The sequence below is a fragment of the Budorcas taxicolor genome, chromosome 1, assembly GCF_023091745.1.
Source record: "Budorcas taxicolor isolate Tak-1 chromosome 1, Takin1.1, whole genome shotgun sequence".
In the NCBI taxonomy this organism is placed as follows: domain Eukaryota; kingdom Metazoa; phylum Chordata; class Mammalia; order Artiodactyla; family Bovidae; genus Budorcas; species Budorcas taxicolor.
This window is the reverse complement of record NC_068910.1, coordinates 87,648,059-87,667,654: the sequence shown is the minus strand read 5'-3', so window position 1 is coordinate 87,667,654 and position 19,596 is coordinate 87,648,059. Positions and strand designations below refer to the sequence as shown.

Genomic DNA, 19,596 nt, shown 5'->3' with positions numbered 1-19,596 from the left:
AGAGGAGGGATTGGAAAAGGTACATCTAGAAAACTATGGAACCAGATAGGTGGAGCAACGAGCTGATCTACAGTGCTGAATGGCAAGCCTTGCAAGAAATGATATTTGGGCTGAACTACAAAAGAGAATAAGTCATCTGGACAAAGAAGGGGAGAAAGGAACTCTGGAGCTCTAGTTATATATGTACATATATGGGCTTCCCTGGTGGCTCAGCAGGAAGGAATCTGCCTGTCAATGCAGGAGACATGGGTTTGATCCCTAGGTTGGGAAGATCTCCTGGGAAAGGAAATGGCAACCCACTCCAGTATTCTTGCCTGGGAAATCCCATGGACAGAGCAGCCTGGTGGGCTACAGTCCATGAGGTCTCAAGAGTTGGACACAACTTAGCAACTAAACCACCATCACCATATATATGTGAGCATGTGTGCCTGCTTAGTCGCTTCATTGTGTCGGACCCTTTGCGACCCTATGGACTGTAGCCCATCCGGCTCCTCAAGTCCATCGGATTCTCCAGGCAAGAATACTGAGGTGGGCTGCCTATACCCTCCTCCAGGTGATCTTCCTGACCCAGGGATCAAACTGGCATCCTCTTCATTGCAGGCAGATTCTTTACTGCTGAGCCATCAGGGAAGTGTGTGCGTGCATGCACACGCGTGCACACGCACACACACACACACATTTTTGATGTCTTCATGCAGTTAGGGGTATAAGGCATCCTGATATGAGTGAAAAAAGACTAATTATTTATCCATGCATCTAACCCATTAGACCTTATATGTGATTTTATGTGACTGATGGTGCAAGAAATGGTGAGAATAAAGTGGATTCTTTTTAAGCTACCACTAGGTTTATCACTGGAGAAAGCAATGGCAACCCACTCCAGTACTCTTGCCTGGAAAATCCCATGGACGGAGGAGCCTGGTGGGCTGCAGTCCATGGGGTCGCTAGGAGTCAGACACGACTGAGCGACTTCACTTTCACTTTTCACATTTCTGCATTGGAGAAAGAAATGGCAACTCACTCCAGTGTTCTTGCCTGGAGAATCCCAGGGACAGGGGAGCCTGGTGGGCTGCCATCTCTGGGGTCACAGAGTTGAAGCGACTTAGCAGCAGTGGCAGCAGCAGGTTTATCACCATTCATTCACTCAGTATCAATCAGGAAATACAAAGAGAGAAAGGCCAAATTCTGAGCAAACAGCTAATTGCCTTGAGCTGACTTTCAGACCTTAAAACATTAAATAATTATTCTAGAGGTATACATGCCATAAACTTATGTACTTTCAAAAAGATGTGATAAGAACACCAAAATCATACACACCGTGGACAAAAAAAAAAGATGCAAATTTCAGTCCAGCAAGAAAACATGATGACCTATATGCATTGCATATTTTACAGTCAAACCTGAAGTTACAGCTCCCAGATAAGCAACGTCTGAGGAGTTAAAGAGAAAATATCTTGGTTTGGATAAAAATTTGGAGGTAAATGAATTTAAAAATCAATAGATCTACTCAAAATAGAAAACTGCAAGTATCCATTTATTTGATCAACATATATTTGCTATCTGCTTGTAATGTACAGGGTTTCCCTCATGGCTCAGACAGTAAAAAATTTGCCTGCAATATGAGAGACCTGGGTTCTATCCCTGGGTTGGGAAGATCCCCTGGAGGAGGTAATGGCAACTCACTTTGGTATTCTTGCTGGAGAATTCCCATGGACAGAGGAGCCTTGCGGGCTCTACAGTTCATGGGGTCGCAGAGTCAGACATGACTGAGCAACTGAGCACACACACACAATGTGCATGTTTTCACAACCCCCTCCTACGATATTACAATACTGATGAAAGAAGAAAGAAGAAATCGAGACAGGACTTAAAGACTTATGATATATCAACTGAAGGTAACTACTGAAGTCATTGACACATAATTTTCTATTTACATGTTCAAGAAATCTGCTTCTCCCATTAAGCTCTAAGGTGATTTACAAGGGCATATCTTTATAGGCACCTTTGTTTCCCAAGGATTAAAAAGAGTGCCTGGCACATAGTGAGCACTCAGAAAATCTCTATTAAATGAGGTAATTATATTAGTCCAATACAATCCTTAAGAAATAGATCTTGAATTCTAAAAAGTGAAATTACTAAACGTTATAAAATTAAGTAATGTCAGAATTCAGTTAGAAATCCAGATTCCAAAGATGTGTCCTTTCCATCAAAAAAGATTATTTTAGTCCAGTAACCATGTAAAAAATACTTTTTCAACTCAAATGAACTATCACCACATTTCTATGTAGACATATGGTATCAGAAAGGAAGTCAACAATATTTTGATTAATTTATCAAAATATTGAGATTCTGAGTAAGTTTTCTTCTTCCTTTCAGGATTTTCTTTTTTCCAATCCTCAAGTAAGAATTAATTCTTCACCTTGTTCCACAGTTTACAAAATACAGCCCTGATATAAAATACAAACATTAGATCCTACTACAGTCACCCAGCATGCATGCGTGCTCAGTCACTTCAGTCCTATTGGAGTCTCTGCGACACTATGGACTGTAACCCACCAGTCTCCTCTATCCATGGGATTCTTCAAGCAAGAATACTCCACTGGGTTGCCACGCCCTCCTCCAAGGGATCTTCCCAAACCAGAGACAAAACTCCTGTCTCCTGTGTCTTCTGCACTACAGGCAGATATTTTACCCACTGAGCCAGGTGGGAAGCCCACAGTCACCCAGCAGCCATCCTCAAAAATTCTGTCTTCAGTAACAAAACTTGCCATAATCTTTCCAGTATCCTTTGGTATAGTCTATTTTCTCAAGTTCAATGCCTTCTGCAGTCTACCTAAAACCTGTGTCCATTTTCAAAGACCTCACTAGGGAACACTTCCTGGCTAAATTAATTCTAATACTCTATCGACACCCATGCACGTATGCACTCATTCTTTCAAAACGAGTTTTATGAAAAACACCAATTTTAAACCCCAATGATTTATTCGTTTACTCTTTGGAAACAAAGAAATTAGTCTTCCCCCATTAGTCTGTGAGCTTCGGTAATGAAGTTAGTATGTCTTTATCATCTCTATAGTCATTTTATTTTAAATGTTTGTTGAACACATCCAAAATGAATTAATAATGTCATGCCCTGAAAAAATGAACGGATCTCCACAAGCAAGATGTCAAGGCCCCTTGCAGACTAATCTTAGTCTCACTCACACTCCCAAGGTCCTGGTCGGATACTGGACATGGCGAAGGTGCGGTGGGCGGTTACCAAGGGGTGCTGGGGGCGTGGCCCCGCAGCCTCGCTCCGCCCCTGGCGCTCTTACTCTCCTCGTTGGCTCCGCCAGCAAGGAGAGAGGGCGTGGCCTCGGAGCCTCCTCCATTCTGGGGTCGAGCCGGAGGGATGTTGCCTGCTCAGGAGGAAGCCAACAGGACGGTGTTTGTGGGAAATTTGGAGGCTCGAGTGCGGGAAGAGATTCTTTACGAGCTGTTCCTTCAGGTACAGTCGGCAGGGAAGGGATATCAGAGGGGCGGAGCGCGTCGAGCCGGAAGCGCAGCAGGAGGGGCGGGGCGCACCTGAACCACCCGGAGTCCTGCTCCCTTTCCCTCCGCACCTTTGCTCTGGTTTTAATTTAGTTCCGCTTTGGCTCAGCTGTCTCCAGGTTAGCAAGTGGGTAGTGAAGTGACAAAAAGTGCACCTCATTCCCAACCCTTCCCCTTCCCATCCCCATTGCAGAGTCCTGGGGTGTGCAGTGACTGGGATGCCCCCAACCCCCAACCCTGAGTCAGGGCTTTGCAGAGGCTGCCTGGGCCTTGGTGTGCTCAGGCAAAACAGAAAACAGCTCTGTCACTGTCTTCCTTCAGATAATAAGCATCCTGACGCCCTACATCCCGCGAAATGAGAGGAATATATTTCAAAATGCTTCCGTATACGTTACTTACTCTCCCAAGCCCTTTTATACAGGAGATGATTTTACTCCAGAATAAATGAGATTTCTGCATAATTTGGGCAGCCAAATCATGACTGAGACCGATTGATACCCTGACTAGTTCCCTTTATTTCATACCAAGAGGATCTTACGAAAACTTTTTCAGACCTGATAACTTATATCTCCTGTATACACCTACTGTATACACATAGATCTTACCTGCTAAAGAGATATCCACATTCTGCTGTTCATTTAACCGTTTAATGATCTATAATTACAATGACAGAAAGTAAGGTGCTAGGCATACACATTTGAGGCAGTCCTTGGTCTTTCTAAAAGGAGAAATTTAAAAGTAATTATCATGTTTTAAAATGATGTGCAAAAAGAGGGACATTTAGTACGGCAAAGTTGTTTCAAGTGTGAATTCTGATATCTGCAACGTGATTTTGGCCAAGTACATAAATAGCTCAGCACCACAATTTCCTCAAATGTCAATGGGAGTCATAGTATCTACAGTATGATGTGGTGTGAAGATTGAGTAAACTCATCCAGAGCAGACAGAACTGAACCTGGTACTTCCTAAGTTTTTGCTGCTGCTGCTACTGCTAAATAGTACTACTATTACTATTGATAATAGTACTGATGCTTGTATCAAGAGAAATCAAAAGTGACTTTCCTCTATCAGAATAAGAGCAAGTTCCAAGGGAGACAATGGCAAAACTAAATACCAAAGAGTCGGGCACGATGGAGCGACTGAACTGACTGAACTGAAGCATGAGTACCAGAGGTGAAAGAAGTTCTTTATGTAGTTTCTGAAAGGCTCTGCATTTGTGTCTGAACTAAAGTGCCCCTCTATTAATTATGAAGTGAAAGTGGAAGTGTTAGTTGCTCCGTCCTGTCTGACTCTTTGGAACACCGTAGTGGGTAGCCCACAAGGCTCCTCTGTCCATAGGATTTTCCAGGCAAGAAAACTGGAGTGGGTTGACATTTCCTTCTCCAGGGGATCTTCCCAACCCAGGGATCAAACCTGGGTCTCCTGCATTGCAGGCAGACTCTACCATCTGAGCCACCAACAGGTGCACAAAATTTGATAGAATGTTCTCCAGGAACACAGTTTCATTTCCTGGACATAAAATGTTACTTGAAAAATATTACAGATTTTAAGGCTTTAATGCTTTTTCTTCTAACTTGCCATCCTTTTAAACCTGCCATTTTTAATCTACTCTAATACTTTGTCTTTTCCTGCAGTTATTTTTCATCCTAGTATTATTTGGAATTTATTATTCTAACTTAAAAAAATAAAAAAAGAAGGAAAGAAGAAGAGGAGGAATGGAGGGAGGTAGAAAGAAAATTTATATTTCTTTTTCTCCAGAAAGCTTCTCTCATGTTGAGTCAACAAAAAATAGGGGGGTGGGAATGATGAGGTCAATAGGATGGATAGACCTGAATGCCCCCAGGCACATATATTATTTCTAGTCAATAGGAACTGGATATGTAACAGTTGTATGTGAAACTACAAGATACCTTAGATAGATTGATAGATAGTCTCATTTTTTTTTGTAATTTCTAGCTAAATGTTCATCTGTATTAGATCAGGCAGCAAAGCATTTGTTTTTATTTTTGCCTATGTTCTTCTGTATTCTGGGAGGATTTACTAAAGTGAGGTGTCTTTTAGAAAGGTCTCAACCCAGCAAAACTTAGCAAATCTTGACAACTGGCAGCACTATTTATGTGTTTGACTCTGGTTTAAAAATACTAAAAACTTACGATGTGATTTTTACTACCAGCAAGTCTTGTTGAATTTCATCTTTTAAAATGCATGGATATATTTTTGAATTTGTAAAATTCAAAGCATGTCAGCATATTCTGTCCGTTTGTGATTTCATATATTTAATATCACTTGTGGAGAAACATGATTAAAATTGATTTGTTTTATTACTATATGGTTCTCCTTTTTACTAGTTTCTTTCAAATTTCTGATTATCTTTAGAAGAGTGAAAATCAGGTTTAGTATCTTTGTACCTTTAACCAAGAAATCTGGGCCATGAAGATCCCCTGGAGAAGGAAATAGCAACCCACTCCAGTATTCTTGCCTGAAAAATCCCATGGACAGAGGAGCCTGGCGGACTATAGTCCAAAGGATCACAGTCTCACAACTGAGAGACAAATCACAGCACAGTACAGAGATCTCAAGGGGAAAGATAATGAATTTAGTTTCAAATGCATTGAGTTTGAAATATAATCACGTGGAGCTCTCAAGGAGACTGATTGCATGAAGGAGGCATGAGTGGGAAAAAAATAGATTCATTGATAAGGTGGTTCTTGAAGCCAGAAGGGAGGATGAGCTATTCCCTGGGAAAGTAGAGAATAAAGAAAGAAAGATTGAATCTTAAAATACAGTATCATTTTAAAGATGATAATTAACATTTTTCTTTAGATTAAAAACAATTCCTTAATATACTTATCCAACTCAACAGAGAAAAGCAATCAGTCATTAAAGTGCAATGAAAAAGTATGAGCCATCTACCTTTAAATCTATATGAGGCTTGGTAAGTACTTCCTCTAATCATTGTCATGATGGAAATGTGACATTTGAGGGTGTAATTAGCACTCTTTTACAATATTTGATTCTGCTTTTGTACTCTGTATTGCTAATTATAGGTTTTAATCAATAAAATCTGAATATTTTCAATTTTATTTTATCCTATTTTAATAATATACCATGGAATAACATTCCCCAGTTGTTAGACTTAGACCCTTACTAATTTTTCTTTCTTACAAATAATGTACCTACTTAAAAGTCTTAAACATATTAAAACACTTTTCCCTTTGAGAATATTTACCAAATGGGCTTACCATATTAAAATACAGTTTCTGTATAGATCAGAAATTTAATTCTCTTGTGAAAATGTTTTAATCTTTGTCAGAAAAAAAAAAAATGCTTTGATGTGATGTTACCAGTTTCTTTATGGTAACATAAACCCAACATCTCAAGGAATGCTGCGTTTATCATTTCAATTATTTTTGAGTTAAACATGGTTTATATGTGTGGAAGCAAAGTAGTATTTTAATCTTAGATTTAAATGTACTCTAAATTGTTTTGTTAGGCCTATCTCTCCTTTTAAGATTTGAAACTATTACCTAAAATTTCCTGACCTTAACAACACAAGTGTTTTTTGATGAGCTAGAAAATGCCAAGAAAGTGTGATGAAGTATGATATTTACTGTTAGGAAAATACATGATCAAGAGAACTATGTAAAGCTCTTATTGCTAACAGAATTGGAATTTTAGCCTAAATTGAATATAGTTGATTTTCTGAGTGTAAAAAAATATTTAGATTTATGACAAAATAATTTTTAAGTTTCTTGCAGGCTGGGCCATTAACCAAAGTGACTATATGCAAAGACAGAGAGGGAAAGCCGAAATCCTTTGGATTTGTCTGCTTTAAACACCCAGAATCGGTGTCTTATGCCATAGCTCTGCTGAATGGAATTCGTTTATATGGAAGACCAATTAATGTGCAGTATCGATTTGGTAGGTTCTCTCACTGATGAAATCTTCCAAGTGTGTTTTGTTGGTGGTGTTGTTCCCAGAGGTGTAAACTTTTTTTTTCTCCTATGTTTTTTATGTTATAGCCTAAGACCAAAAAAGTGCTCCTGTAGCCTCTTAAACTTTCTCAGAACACGTTCATAATGTTATGTGATTAGTTAATACTACCAAGAACATTGCCAAATCCATAGCATTGTTTCTATATTAAAATTTAAAGTGGTCTCTTTTAATGTCAGCCAGCAAATAGCCATGATGGTTGCTACTGGCTGTTAAAAATTAAACAAATCTAAGTGAACTGAGGATACCCAACTCTAGCTTTTATGCAGCAAGGCTATTTGCTGATCTTCTTGTCAATGGTATTGAATATCTACCATTTGGAAGATAGGGTGGCCTTAGTCTTTGTCCTGGGTTTACCATGTTATACATATCACCCTGGATCTGAGCCCAGTAAAAGCAGCTGGCCAAAGGCTGAGCCTTCATAGCCACAGAGAAAAGCTTCCTGACATGAATGGCTTCAGACACCTTCTCCTGCTACACATCAACACTGTTCATCATTGATTAGATGCCCAGAGAACATGGCACTATTGCTCTAGCCCTTTTATAGTTTGAGGGACTCATAGAGGCAGTGCTTATACTTACGTTGCATTGCTTATGGCACTTATGTTCCTTCCTTCCTCAATGATTCAGGTTTATGAATGTACCCCCTGTTTGGTTTTTATGCTTCTTGCTGTACTAAAAAAGACATAAGAATAAGAAAACACTGCTGTCTTGTTGCAAAGGAAAAGGGCCACTTCACATTTCATTTTATTTTGTCTTAACAAAGATAATTAATTGGCTGCATCAGGCTCTCAAGTACCATCCTATTAACTCATACTGACAGTATAACAAGCCAGGCCATATCATGTTCTGAGGCATCCCCAGCCAGCTGCTCAGTGGCCTCTGGCAGGTTACATTCACGTTTGTCAGTGCAGTTTAGAGACCTCATGCCTTCCACACAGAGGCAAATAACACTGATCATTTGCCATCTTTAGTTTACAGGTATGTATTAGCAAGCAGCATTATATACTTTGTGTGGCCCCATGTCAGCCTAATTCTTTTCTACAGCATTGCTTTGGACAAAGTTTGGTTATAATTCAGGGTCTTATAGTGATATAAGCAACCTTGTAAATAGTACTTGGGAGATCAGAAACATCTTGTGTATTTTATATGGAGTGTTTGAAAATGGCTTAATGTGAGAACTCCAAAAAGATGTACCATGAAATAATGTTATTCTTTTTCTTTTGAAGGGAGCTCTCGCTCTTGTGAACCTGCTAACCAAAGTTTTGAAAGCTGTGTTAAGATAAATTCACACAGCTACAGGTAATTAAAAATACTTTTTTTCATAAAGGTAAGGCAAATAAATATGGTCTTAGTACCAGGAAGGGTTTTCATATATTCTATAAAACCTTTCTAGTTAGACATAGGTCAATATTAAAGAATTCATTTTTCCTGAAGCCATAAAAAGTGACAGAAAGCATTTTCATTTAAAATTCAGTCAATATTTTCTGCAGTAGGTGGGAGAGATTTATATTTGTAGCATTGTTTATAGATTACCATGTACTTTTCATTACTGTGAAATCACTTAAGTGTGCAAAGTCTCACTGTGATGGATCATAGAAATACTATTATCCATATTTTATACTTGAATAAATACAGAGATGCAAAAGTTAACTGATTGCCAAGGGCACAAAGATGAAAAGGTGATAGTTTCTAGGCTTGAAATTAAGCCTTTGAACATTAAGTCACTCTACTATTTATTTTACTACTTTTTAGAATTTCTCTATGGTAATTTTCAAAATATTCTCATATTTTATGTAGGCTTATTTCTTGATGCAACCATAGCCTGCAGGGACACTCTCAGTTTAGCTATACCAAAGGTCATGGGACAGAAAGTCTCCCAAACCAGATTAAGATGCTCAAATCACAGCATTTATTAAACCAATTTAAAAGATACAGTGAAAAGCAAAAGGAAAGCTTTGGGTATTGGATAATTTAACATTTGGAGGATAGGCTACAAGTACGCAGAGGACCCTACTAGCCGAGTTCTGGTTACAATGATATTCATATGACCTGTTTCTCTCTCTATTGCATCATCCTTTCCCACTGATTGTGTGGTTATTAGCCCTAAAATGGGCTTCCCAGGTACCTGTAGTGATAAAGAACCATCTCCCAGTGCAGAAGACTTAAAGAGATGCAGGTTCCATCCCTATGTCAGGAAGATCCCCTGGAGAAGGCATGGCAACCCACTCCAGTACTCTTGCTTGGAGAATCTCTGGACAGGCTACAAGCCTGGCAGGCTATAGTCCGTAGGGTCGCACAGAATCAGACACACCTGAAGCAACTTAGCAAGCATGCACGCACGAGCACTAGAGTTGAGGTTAGAGTAAGAGACTCCATTCAGACAGAAAGTTCCTAGAGCTAATCTCACTTACTTGCTTTCTCAGAGAGACAGAGGGGCAAATATACCTGGCCACAGAGGGAGCTACATACCCACAAGGTCTACCTGAGTTTCTTAGGCAGAGCAGACACAAGAACAGCATGACTAAGCCCAGAGGCGCCGTGATAAGGACTTGGTCTTTCCTTCCCTTTCTACCCATGACTAACAGTCTTATTTGTTCCATCATATTTTCTACTGAATCTATCCATGGCATCTCTTAACACATACTAAATTATTTATTTTGAATATTTAGTATATGTTTTGAATTCTGCCTATGTCTTCCAAGTCACTTGCTTGTTCTAATTACAGTATCGTCACTATCTCATAAATCTGTATTAGCTGAGTTCTAGCTACACCAGTGTTCATAGCCCCTGTTTCTCTCTGCTGCTACATCAGATCCATCAGTGTATCTTTCATAAAGGCTACCATAGGCTTTTCTTCTGAGCTTTATCCATGCTGATTGTTTTCTTGTTTTCTGTAGCAGAACTGAATGTTCTCAAGTAAACTAACAGCATTGAACCTCCCATGCCTGCTAATTATATCTACCCTCCTAAGCATAGAAGAGTGACCTCTTAGGACTGGCAGTTACCCAGACTCATCTTTTGGAGAAGTACTGCGCCCCACGCATAACACAGTGTGCTTCACGTCCTCATTGTCCCCCCCCCCCCCCCCCCCCAAATCAGTGAAATCGGGACAAAGTAGGTGCTGAAATTAGACTATCTGAATCTGAATCCTGCTTCTGTCACTTTATTAACAGTATAACCCTGGACAGATGATCACACTGTGCCTCATATCTACAATGAGGATAATTATTGTCAGAGTCAAATTTTATAGTTTCAAGGTATTTAAAATAGTGGGCATACAACAATTATCCAGTGAGTACTTTCAGCAAATGTTGGCAGGAGGTGGTGGTGATTCACTTCCTTGGTATGAAAGGAACTGTGGACTCATAAATTGAGCCACTTAGATTACTTCCCCTCTTCTTCCAGTGGGAAAAGATACCTCTTTTTCCTTATGAGTTTGGAAAAAACAAGGTATTGCTAGGTGTGGGGCAGAAGGCTAGATAAACAGCTAGAAGACAGCAGTAACTCATACATGTTCTACTTCTATTTGATATACATTTAATTATCACAAATTCTAGGCTAAAAGATCAGAGATAGGTATATATTCCATAGTACTCCACTTGACTGGTAATATCTTATTCTTTAGTATTGCTGCATTATAAAGGAAGAATGACAAAAGGTCATAGTGTCCTAGAAGTGTTGGACAGAGAATGCCGCTCTTGTTATACCCTAGTCTCTCACTAGTCTTCCCTGGAAATGTGTTTCTGTGCTTGTTATTACCTCTTATACTTTCTAATTTTAGTAAATAGTTCCTGTATTAGTGTGCTTGTGTTAGTCACTCAGTTGTGTTGGACTCTTTGCAACCCCATGGACTGTTGCCCTCCAGGCTTCTCTGTCCATGGGATTCTTCAGGAAAAAATGCTGGAATGTGTTGCTCTTCCCTTCTCCAGGGGATCTTTCCAACCCAAGAATCAAAACCCGGTCTCCGGCCTTGCAAGCAGATTCTTTACCATCTAGCCACCAGTGCTAGTTCATTCAGGTCAGTCACTCAGTCGTGTCCAACTCTTTGCAAGCCCATGGACTGAGGCATGCCAGGCTTTCCTGTCCATCATCAACTCCCGGAGCTTGCTCAAACTCATGTCCATCAAGTCAGTGATGCCTTCCAACCATCTCATCCTCTGTCATCCCCTTCTCCACCTGCCTTTAATCTTTCCTAGCATCAGGATCTTTTCCAGTGAGTCAGTTCTTCACATCAGGTGGCCAAAGTTTCCGCTTCAGCATCAGTCCTTCCAATGAATATTCAGGACTGATTTCCTTTAGGATGGACTGGTTTGATCTCCTTGCAGTCCAAGGGACTCTCAAGAGTCTTCTCCAACACCACAGTTCAAAATCATCAATTCTTCAGTGCTCAGCTTTCTTTATAGTCCAACTCTCACATCCATACATGACTACTGGAAAAACCATAGCTTTGACTATATGGACCTTTGTTGGTAAAGTAATGTCTCTGCTTTTTAATATGCTATCTAGGAAGCTTTTCTTCCAAGGAGCAAGCGTCTTTTAATTTCATGGCTGCAGTCACCATCTGCAGTGATTTTGGAACCCCAGAAAATAAAGTCGGTCACTGTTACCATTGTTTCCCCATCTATTTCCCATGAAGTGACGGGACCAGAAGCCATGATCTTAGATTTCTGAATGTTGAGTTTTAAACCAACTTTCTCTCTCTCCTCTTTCACTTTCATCCAGAGGCTCTTTAGTTGTTCTTCACTTTCTGCCATAAGGGTGGTGTCATCTGCATGTCTGAGGTTATTGATATTTCTCCTGGCAATTTGATTCCAGCTTGTGCTTCATCCAGGCCAGAGTTTCTCATGATGTATTTTGCATATAAGTTAAATAAGCAGAGTGACAACATACAGCCTTGACGTACACCTTTCCCGATTAGGAGCCAGCCTGTTGTTCCACGTACAGTTCTAACCGTTGCTTCTTGACCTACATACAGATTTCTCAGAAGGCAGGTCAGGTGGTCTGGTATTCCCATCTCTCTCAGAATTTTCCACAGTTTGTTGTGATCCAAACAGTCAAAGGCTTTGGCATAGTCAATAAAGCAGAAGTAGATGTTTTTCTGGAACTCTCTTGCTTTTTTGATAATCCAACAGATGTTGGCAGTTTGATCTCTGGCTCCTCTGCCTTTTCTAAAACAAGCTTGAACATCGGGAAGTTCATGATTCATGTACTGTTAAATCCTGGATTGGAGAATTTTGAGCATTACTTTGCTAGCATGTGAGATGAGTGCAATTGTGCGGTAGTTTGAGCATTCTTTGCCATTGCCTTCCTTAGGGATTGGAATGAAAACTGACCTATGGATACTGCTGAGATTTTTAAATTTGCTGGCATATTGAGTGCAGCACTTTCACAGCATCATCTTTCAGGATTTGAAATAGCTCAATTAGAATTCCATCATCTCCACTAGCTTTGTCTGTAGTGATGCTTCCTAAGGCCCACTTGACTTCACATTCCAGGATGTCTGGCTCTAGGTGAGTGATCACACCATTGTGATTATCTGGGTCATGCAGATCTTTTTTGTATATTCTTCTGTGTATTCTTGCCACTTCTTAATATCTTCTTCTTCTGCTAGGTCCATATGACTTCTGTCATTTATTGTGCCCATCTTTGCATGAAATGTTCCCTTGGTATCTCTAATTTTCTTGAAGAGATCTCTAGTCTTTCCCATTCTATTGTTCTCCTCTATTTCTTTGCACTGATCACTGAGGAAGGCTTTCTCATCTCCCCTTGCTATTCTTTGGAACTCTGCATTCAAATGGGTATATCTTTCCTTTTCTCCTTTGCCTTTAGCTTCTCAGTGCTAAGGCCACCGTAAAAAGTATCACAAACGAAGTTAAACACAGAAATGTATTGTCTCACAGCTCAAAGTCCAAAATCAAGGTGTCTGCTAGAGTTCCTTTTGAGGGCGATGAGAAAGAATCTGTTCTGTGCCTCTCTCGTGTATGCTGTGCTGTGCTTAGTTGCTCAGTCATGTTCGACTCTCTGCAGTCCCGTAGACTGTAGCCCGCCAGGCTCCTCTGTCCATGGGATTCTACAGGCAAGGATACTAGAGGGGGTTGCCATGTCCTCCTCCAGGGGATCATCCCAACCGGGACTGAACCCAGTTCTCCCATACTGCAGGTGGATTCTTTACCATTTGAACCACCAGGGAAACCAGTGCCTGTCTCATAGCTTCCCCTGATTTTTTGGCAATCGTTGATATTCCTTGACATGTACAAGCATCACCCAGTTCTCTGCCTTCGTCTCCATATGATGTTCTCCCTGTGTGCATCTGTCTCCACAAGTTTCCCCTTTGACTGTAATAAGGAAGGATACCTGTTTAGCACATCCTACTCCTCTTAGTTAATTACTTCTGCAGCAACCCTCTTTCCAAATAAGGTCACGCTTCAGTTCAGTCTCTCAGTCATGTCTGACTCTTTGTGACCCCATGGAATGCAGCACCCCAGGCTTCCCTGTTGATCCATCACCAACTCCCAGAGCTTGCTCAAATTCATGTCCATCAAGTCAGTGATGCCTTCCAACCATCTCATCTTCTGTCATCCCCTTCTCCGCCTGCCTTCAATCTTTCCCAGCATCAGGATCTTTTCCAGTGAATCACTTCTTCACATCAGGTGGCCAAAGTATTGGGGTTTCAGCTTCAGTGTCAGTCCTTCCAATGTATATTTAGGACTAATTTCCCTTAAGATGGACTGGTTGGATCTCCTTGCAGTCCGAGACACTCTCAAGAGTCTTCTCCAACACTGCAGTCAAAAGCATCAATTCTTTGGTGCTCAGCTTTCTTTATAGTCTAACTCTCACACATAAGGTCATATTCTGAATTATTTGGGGTTAGGACTACAACATATAAATTTTGAGTTGAAACAGTTCAGCTTGTGACTTCCCAATTTACACGTGATTCCTCTATGGAGAAACATATGCACGCCCTGAAATTCTCATGGGAAAGAGAGTGGTTTTAGAAATTTTGCAGCTATTTTTATAATGATGCTAATCTCACCACCTCTGCTACTGGGTCACATCTTCCCCAGTTTATAACCTCACTGTGCTTTTTATCTTGTTTCTTTGCCATCACTTACTGCAAACACATGTTCACGTCTCCTTGAACTTTGTCTCCAAATCAGTCTGTTATATTTTCCCCTTCTTCTCACTGAAAAATTATCCTTCACGTCTTTACTTCCTATTCACTTCTTAAGCCCACTGTTGTTTGGAAGCTGTTCTTCTAACAGTTTGTTGTCAGGAATCTTCTGATCAATGATAGAGTAGCTCTGATGCTTATCCAGTTTACTTTAACACCAATACTGTCTAAGTATTTCCTTGCTGAAACCCACTTTCCCACTGGCTTCTGTGATCCTGCTCTCACCATGAACTGACAACTATCCGTCTGACAGCTTCTTGTTATTCTCCTGCCCTTACCTTTGCCTCCATCTGCCTGTTTTAATTCACCTTTCCCATAGTAAACTTCCTGTCCTAAGGTTAGCAGTATTAGTGTTAAAATTGTGGGATACTGTGGAGCAAGTAGAATGAAGACTAGCTATAATGAGGACTAGGTGAGAATCCAGCCAGTACATATAACATTGGGATTTATTAGAGATCTCCATAGATGCAAGCATTACATATATAAATGAAATTTTTGGACACTTCTGATGTTAATCAGGGATTGTGCGTGTGTGCAAAATCACTTCAGTCGTGTCTGTCTCTTTGCAACCCTATGAACCATAACCCCCCAGGCTCCTCTGTCCATGGAAGTCTCCAGGCAAGAATACTGAAGTGGGTTGCCATACCCTCCTCCCGGAGTTTTCCCAACCCAGGAATCGAACCCGAGTCTCACGTCTTCTGCATTGGCAGGCGAGTTCTTTACCGCTATCACCATGTAGAAGAAATCAGCAAATAGGTGTTCATGCTCATATCAGCAGCCTGTTTAACAAAGAGCATAATTTTTTTAGTTAAACAGTGAAAGTACCTTCAAAAATGAATTGAAAAAATTCCTATTTTTCTTTCACCCTTTTTTATTGGTAAAAGATTGAGTGTACACTTGGTGATTATTGACTTACTTTGCATTCTTCATATCTGAGTATTCTATGCCTTTATACAACTATAACACTGATTAACATTTTCCTATCAGAAAGCCAAATGTGGCTGTAAATATTGAGATTTCAGTATGTGGTAATTAATAAGACTTGAGATACTGCTATGTCACTACATTATTAGTGTAATATGTTTAAAGTTAAATTTATCTTAATTGAGCTTTTAGAGAAGTTTTTTAATTATGAAGCTGTATTTTTTTTTAAGACTAGAGTACCTCTGTCCATAGGAATTTTAACTTCATATTACTTCTTTTACCTCTCTCAAGAAATGAAGAAGCCATGGGGAGATCTTCCTTTTCCATGCAGTTCTCTCCAATTAATAATGCATCTTTATCTCAAGAATATTTTCTGTTTCAGAAGATGGTAAGTTTGATATGCCTTTGGTTGAAAATGTAACATGATAATACAAACTAGAAAGGATATGAAAACTGCTTGGAACTTAAGCTCAACTCTAAGCCTATAGTGAAGGCAGAATATGCCTTGAGCATTGTGCCCCAGTGGCTATCTGCTCTTTTATCTGAAATCGATCATCTGAAATCCCACTCATGTTATCTCCACAAACATCTAGTGTATAAATGAAAAATGGCAGATGCAAGTGATAATGCACTGTGGTAAAGTAAATTTGAATCACTTAAATGACTATATTTTTAAAATTTAAAAGGTATGTTTCTAGAATTGAATACTATTTAACGAAGCATTTTGATAGAATGTAGTCATCAATCACCGTATACTGCTTTTATACATAGATTTTTATTTTAACTAAAGGCAAAGTTTCTCAGTTGGTAGAGTAAACTACGTTTTTTCCAAAGACTCTCAAAAAATGTGGTTCTGGCCTAGAAATTGCAGTGGTGGACTATATTGTTAAAGGGGAACTTAGGAAATGTTTTCTTTTAACTTCTCATTTTATATATAGTAAAACTGAGGTTCAGAGATTAATCAGCAAGCCCAAGATTATACAAACTTGTTAATGACAGCTGTGGGACTATAACACAGGTATTCTGATTAACACGAGATTTTTTGCAAACATCCAACATACATATGATCTTCAGATTTTTCAAATAGCCATTTTCACTTTGTAAACATAACGAAAGTTGATAATTTAATTTTTGGAAAAAACTTTTCTTGGTTAAACGGTCTGTGCTTAGTTGTGTCTGACTCGTTTGTGACCCTGTGGACTGTAGCACACCAGGCTTCTATGTCCATGGGATTTCCCAGGCAAGGATACTGGAGTAGGTAGCCATTTCCTTCTCCAGAGGATCTTCCCAACCCAGGGATCAAACCCAAGTCTCCTGCATTACAGGCAGAATCTTTACCCACTGAGCCATCAGGAAAGCCCTTTTCTTGTTTATGGTGAGATAGTAATAAACAGCCAGTTCTCATCTAAAACCATCAATATCTTCTTTGTGGCATTATTTTTCTCTTTGTTGAGATGAGCAATATGTACATACACATATGCACACACGAGAGCTTGGATTCCCTATTAATCTTTTTTAATGGAAGTAAATAACTTTATGATCACATTGTCCACAGTCAATGGACAATTTATACTATTTATACTTTCACTGAAAAACATTAATAAGTATTAATGTTGCCCCATTCAGCATTACTGGTTACTAATTTTATTTTTTATTTTTTATTGGAGGAAAATTGCTTAACAATGTTGTGTTGGTTTCTGCTGTACAACAACATGAATCAGTCCTAAGCCTACATATATGCCTTCCCTCTTGAGCCTCTCTCCTGTCCACCGAATCCGAGCCCTCTAGGTCATCACAGAGCACTGAGGTGAACTCAGCTCCCTGTGTTTTGTAGCAGCTTCCCTCTAGCTGTCTATTTTACACATGGTAATGTGTTTTTTTCTACTACTCTCTCAATTTGTCCCACCCTCTCCTTCTTCTGCCATGTCCACAAGTCTCTCTGTGTCTGTGTCTCTATTCCTGCCCTGCAAATAGGTCCTTAATCTACTTTGAATAGCTAGAAATTTTGAGTTAATCTATCATAAGAATTGACTGCTGTGCTGGAAAATATGGTGACTATCAGCCATCCATAAGGAGTGATTATTTTCATTTTACTTAATTAAAGTTTAAGTTTAGGAACAGGAACTTGATGCAATTATTGCAAAACTTTGAAGTATGTTTGCAAAAAAACTTGGGTATGTGTATCTACTATTTCGACTAAATTTTATATAATCTAAATTCTGATTAAATATTTTCCATGAAAATTTAGTATCCAAATTGAATATGCTTTTGAATATAAGTATAAATATATAAATATATAGGGCTTCCCTGGTAGCTCCCTTGGAGAAGGAAATAGCAACCCACTCCAGTACTCTTGCCTGGAAAACCTCATGGATGAAGAAGCCTAGTAGGCTACATACAGTCTATGGGGTTGCAAAGAAGCAGACACGACTGGGCGACTTCATTTTCTTTCTTTCTTCCTTTCCCTGGTAGCTCAGTCAGTAAAGAATCTACCTGTAGTGCAGGAGACCCAGATTCAACCCCTGGGTTGGGAAGATCCCCTGGAAAAGGAAATTGCAGCCCACTCCAGTCTTCTTGCCTGGGAAATCCTGTGGACAGAGGAGCCTGGTGGGCTACCGTCCATGGGGTCACAAAAGTTGAACACAACTTAGCTACTAAACCACACCCATAAGTATAAAAGGCACACCAGATATTAAAGACTTAGTATAAAAAAGTAAAATATCTCATGAATAATTTTTATATTGGTTACATGTTGAAATGACAATATTTTGGACATTTGGAGATAAATAAAATATATAAGGGCTTCCCAAGTGACTCAGTGATAAATAATCCACCTGCCAATGCAGGAGACACAAGAGATGTGGGTTCGATCCCTGGGTCAGGAAGATCCCCTGGAGTAGGAAATGGCAACTCACTTCAGTATTCTTGCCTGGGAAATTCCATGGACAGAGAAGCCTGGTGGGCTACAGTCCGTGGGATGGCAAAGAATCAGACACAACTGAGCAAATGAGCACACACACAGGATATATTATTTAAAATTGCACGTGTTTCATTGTTATTTTCATCCTGTGACTATTAGATTTAAAACTACCCACCCATGTGGCTTACATTATATTTCTATAGGACAGCACTAATCTGTACTGCAGTACGCTATTTACACCAGCTGGAATCTTTGTTAATCGTTTAAGGAAACTAGTGCATCCCTGTCCTTACTGACACATGGTCTGGTTTGCTCGTAGTTATTTGTATAGTAAATGTAAACTCTAACTGTTTCTCTTTTTTTCCTCTGTGGGCTTGTTTTGGTAGGTGAATATGTGTGGGTTTTTCCCACAGCAGTGGCCTATGTATAACCCAGCACCGCAGCTCCCTTACTATGAGATGACAGCACCGCTTCCTAATAGCACTTCTGCATCTTCCTCACTGAATCATGTTTCAGATCTGGAGGCTGGGCCCAGCTCTTACGAATGGACTCACCAGCAGCCAAGTGACCCAGACCTTTATCAGACGAATAAACGAAAGAGGCAGAAACAAAGCAGTGATAGCGATAGTAGCACAGAAAACAGTAGAGGAAATGAATATAGCCCAAAGTTCCAAAAGTGTAAGAAAAAAAGATACTAGTATTTCCATTCAAATGAAATGTGTCTCTACTAGTCTTCATTCTCTTAAAAGAAAAATCTGTATTCTGCTAAAGGACCAATTCCGTGGCTTTCTTGTCTTCTTTGAAATATATAACAATATATCTGATTTGTATTTAATTTTTGTCTTGAATGACAAAAACCTTAAAAACAATATAATGTGCTTTTTGTATTTGTAATGGTATTGTTAACAAGAAATACACTCTGAGTTGTTATGTTTTAGTATCAATGATGAACTTAGACTAAACCATTAATCAAAAGTCATTTACTGAGCACTCGTGGAGAACGCACCATGATCTCCTACACTGTTGCCTATAACCCTCAGCTGAAGTTAGAAGT

The 19,596-nt window shown here is 39.6% G+C and overlaps 1 protein-coding gene across 1 annotated transcript; it reads left to right on the top strand.

Moving 5' to 3' along the window:
* The first annotated feature begins 3,391 nt into the window (after positions 1-3,391).
* On the top strand, positions 3,392-19,240 carry RBM11 (RNA binding motif protein 11). The gene is made up of 5 exons (XM_052649180.1): positions 3,392-3,477; positions 7,280-7,452; positions 8,754-8,826; positions 15,914-16,010; positions 18,929-19,240. Exons 1-5 carry the CDS (start codon positions 3,392-3,394, stop codon positions 19,238-19,240), a joined length of 741 nt encoding a protein of 246 aa, XP_052505140.1.
* Positions 19,241-19,596: the final 356 nt, after the last annotated feature.

Excerpts from the sequence above, each read along its gene's own strand:
- RBM11 (XM_052649180.1), top strand. The coding sequence starts at position 3,392 with ATGTTGCCTGCTCAGGAGGAAGCCAACAGGACGGTGTTTGTGGGAAAT. Across the intron at positions 7,453-8,753 it reads TAATGTGCAGTATCGATTTG|GGAGCTCTCGCTCTTGTGAA; the intron begins GTAGGTTCTCTC and ends TTTCTTTTGAAG. Across the intron at positions 16,011-18,928 it reads ATTTTCTGTTTCAGAAGATG|GTGAATATGTGTGGGTTTTT; the intron begins GTAAGTTTGATA and ends TTGTTTTGGTAG.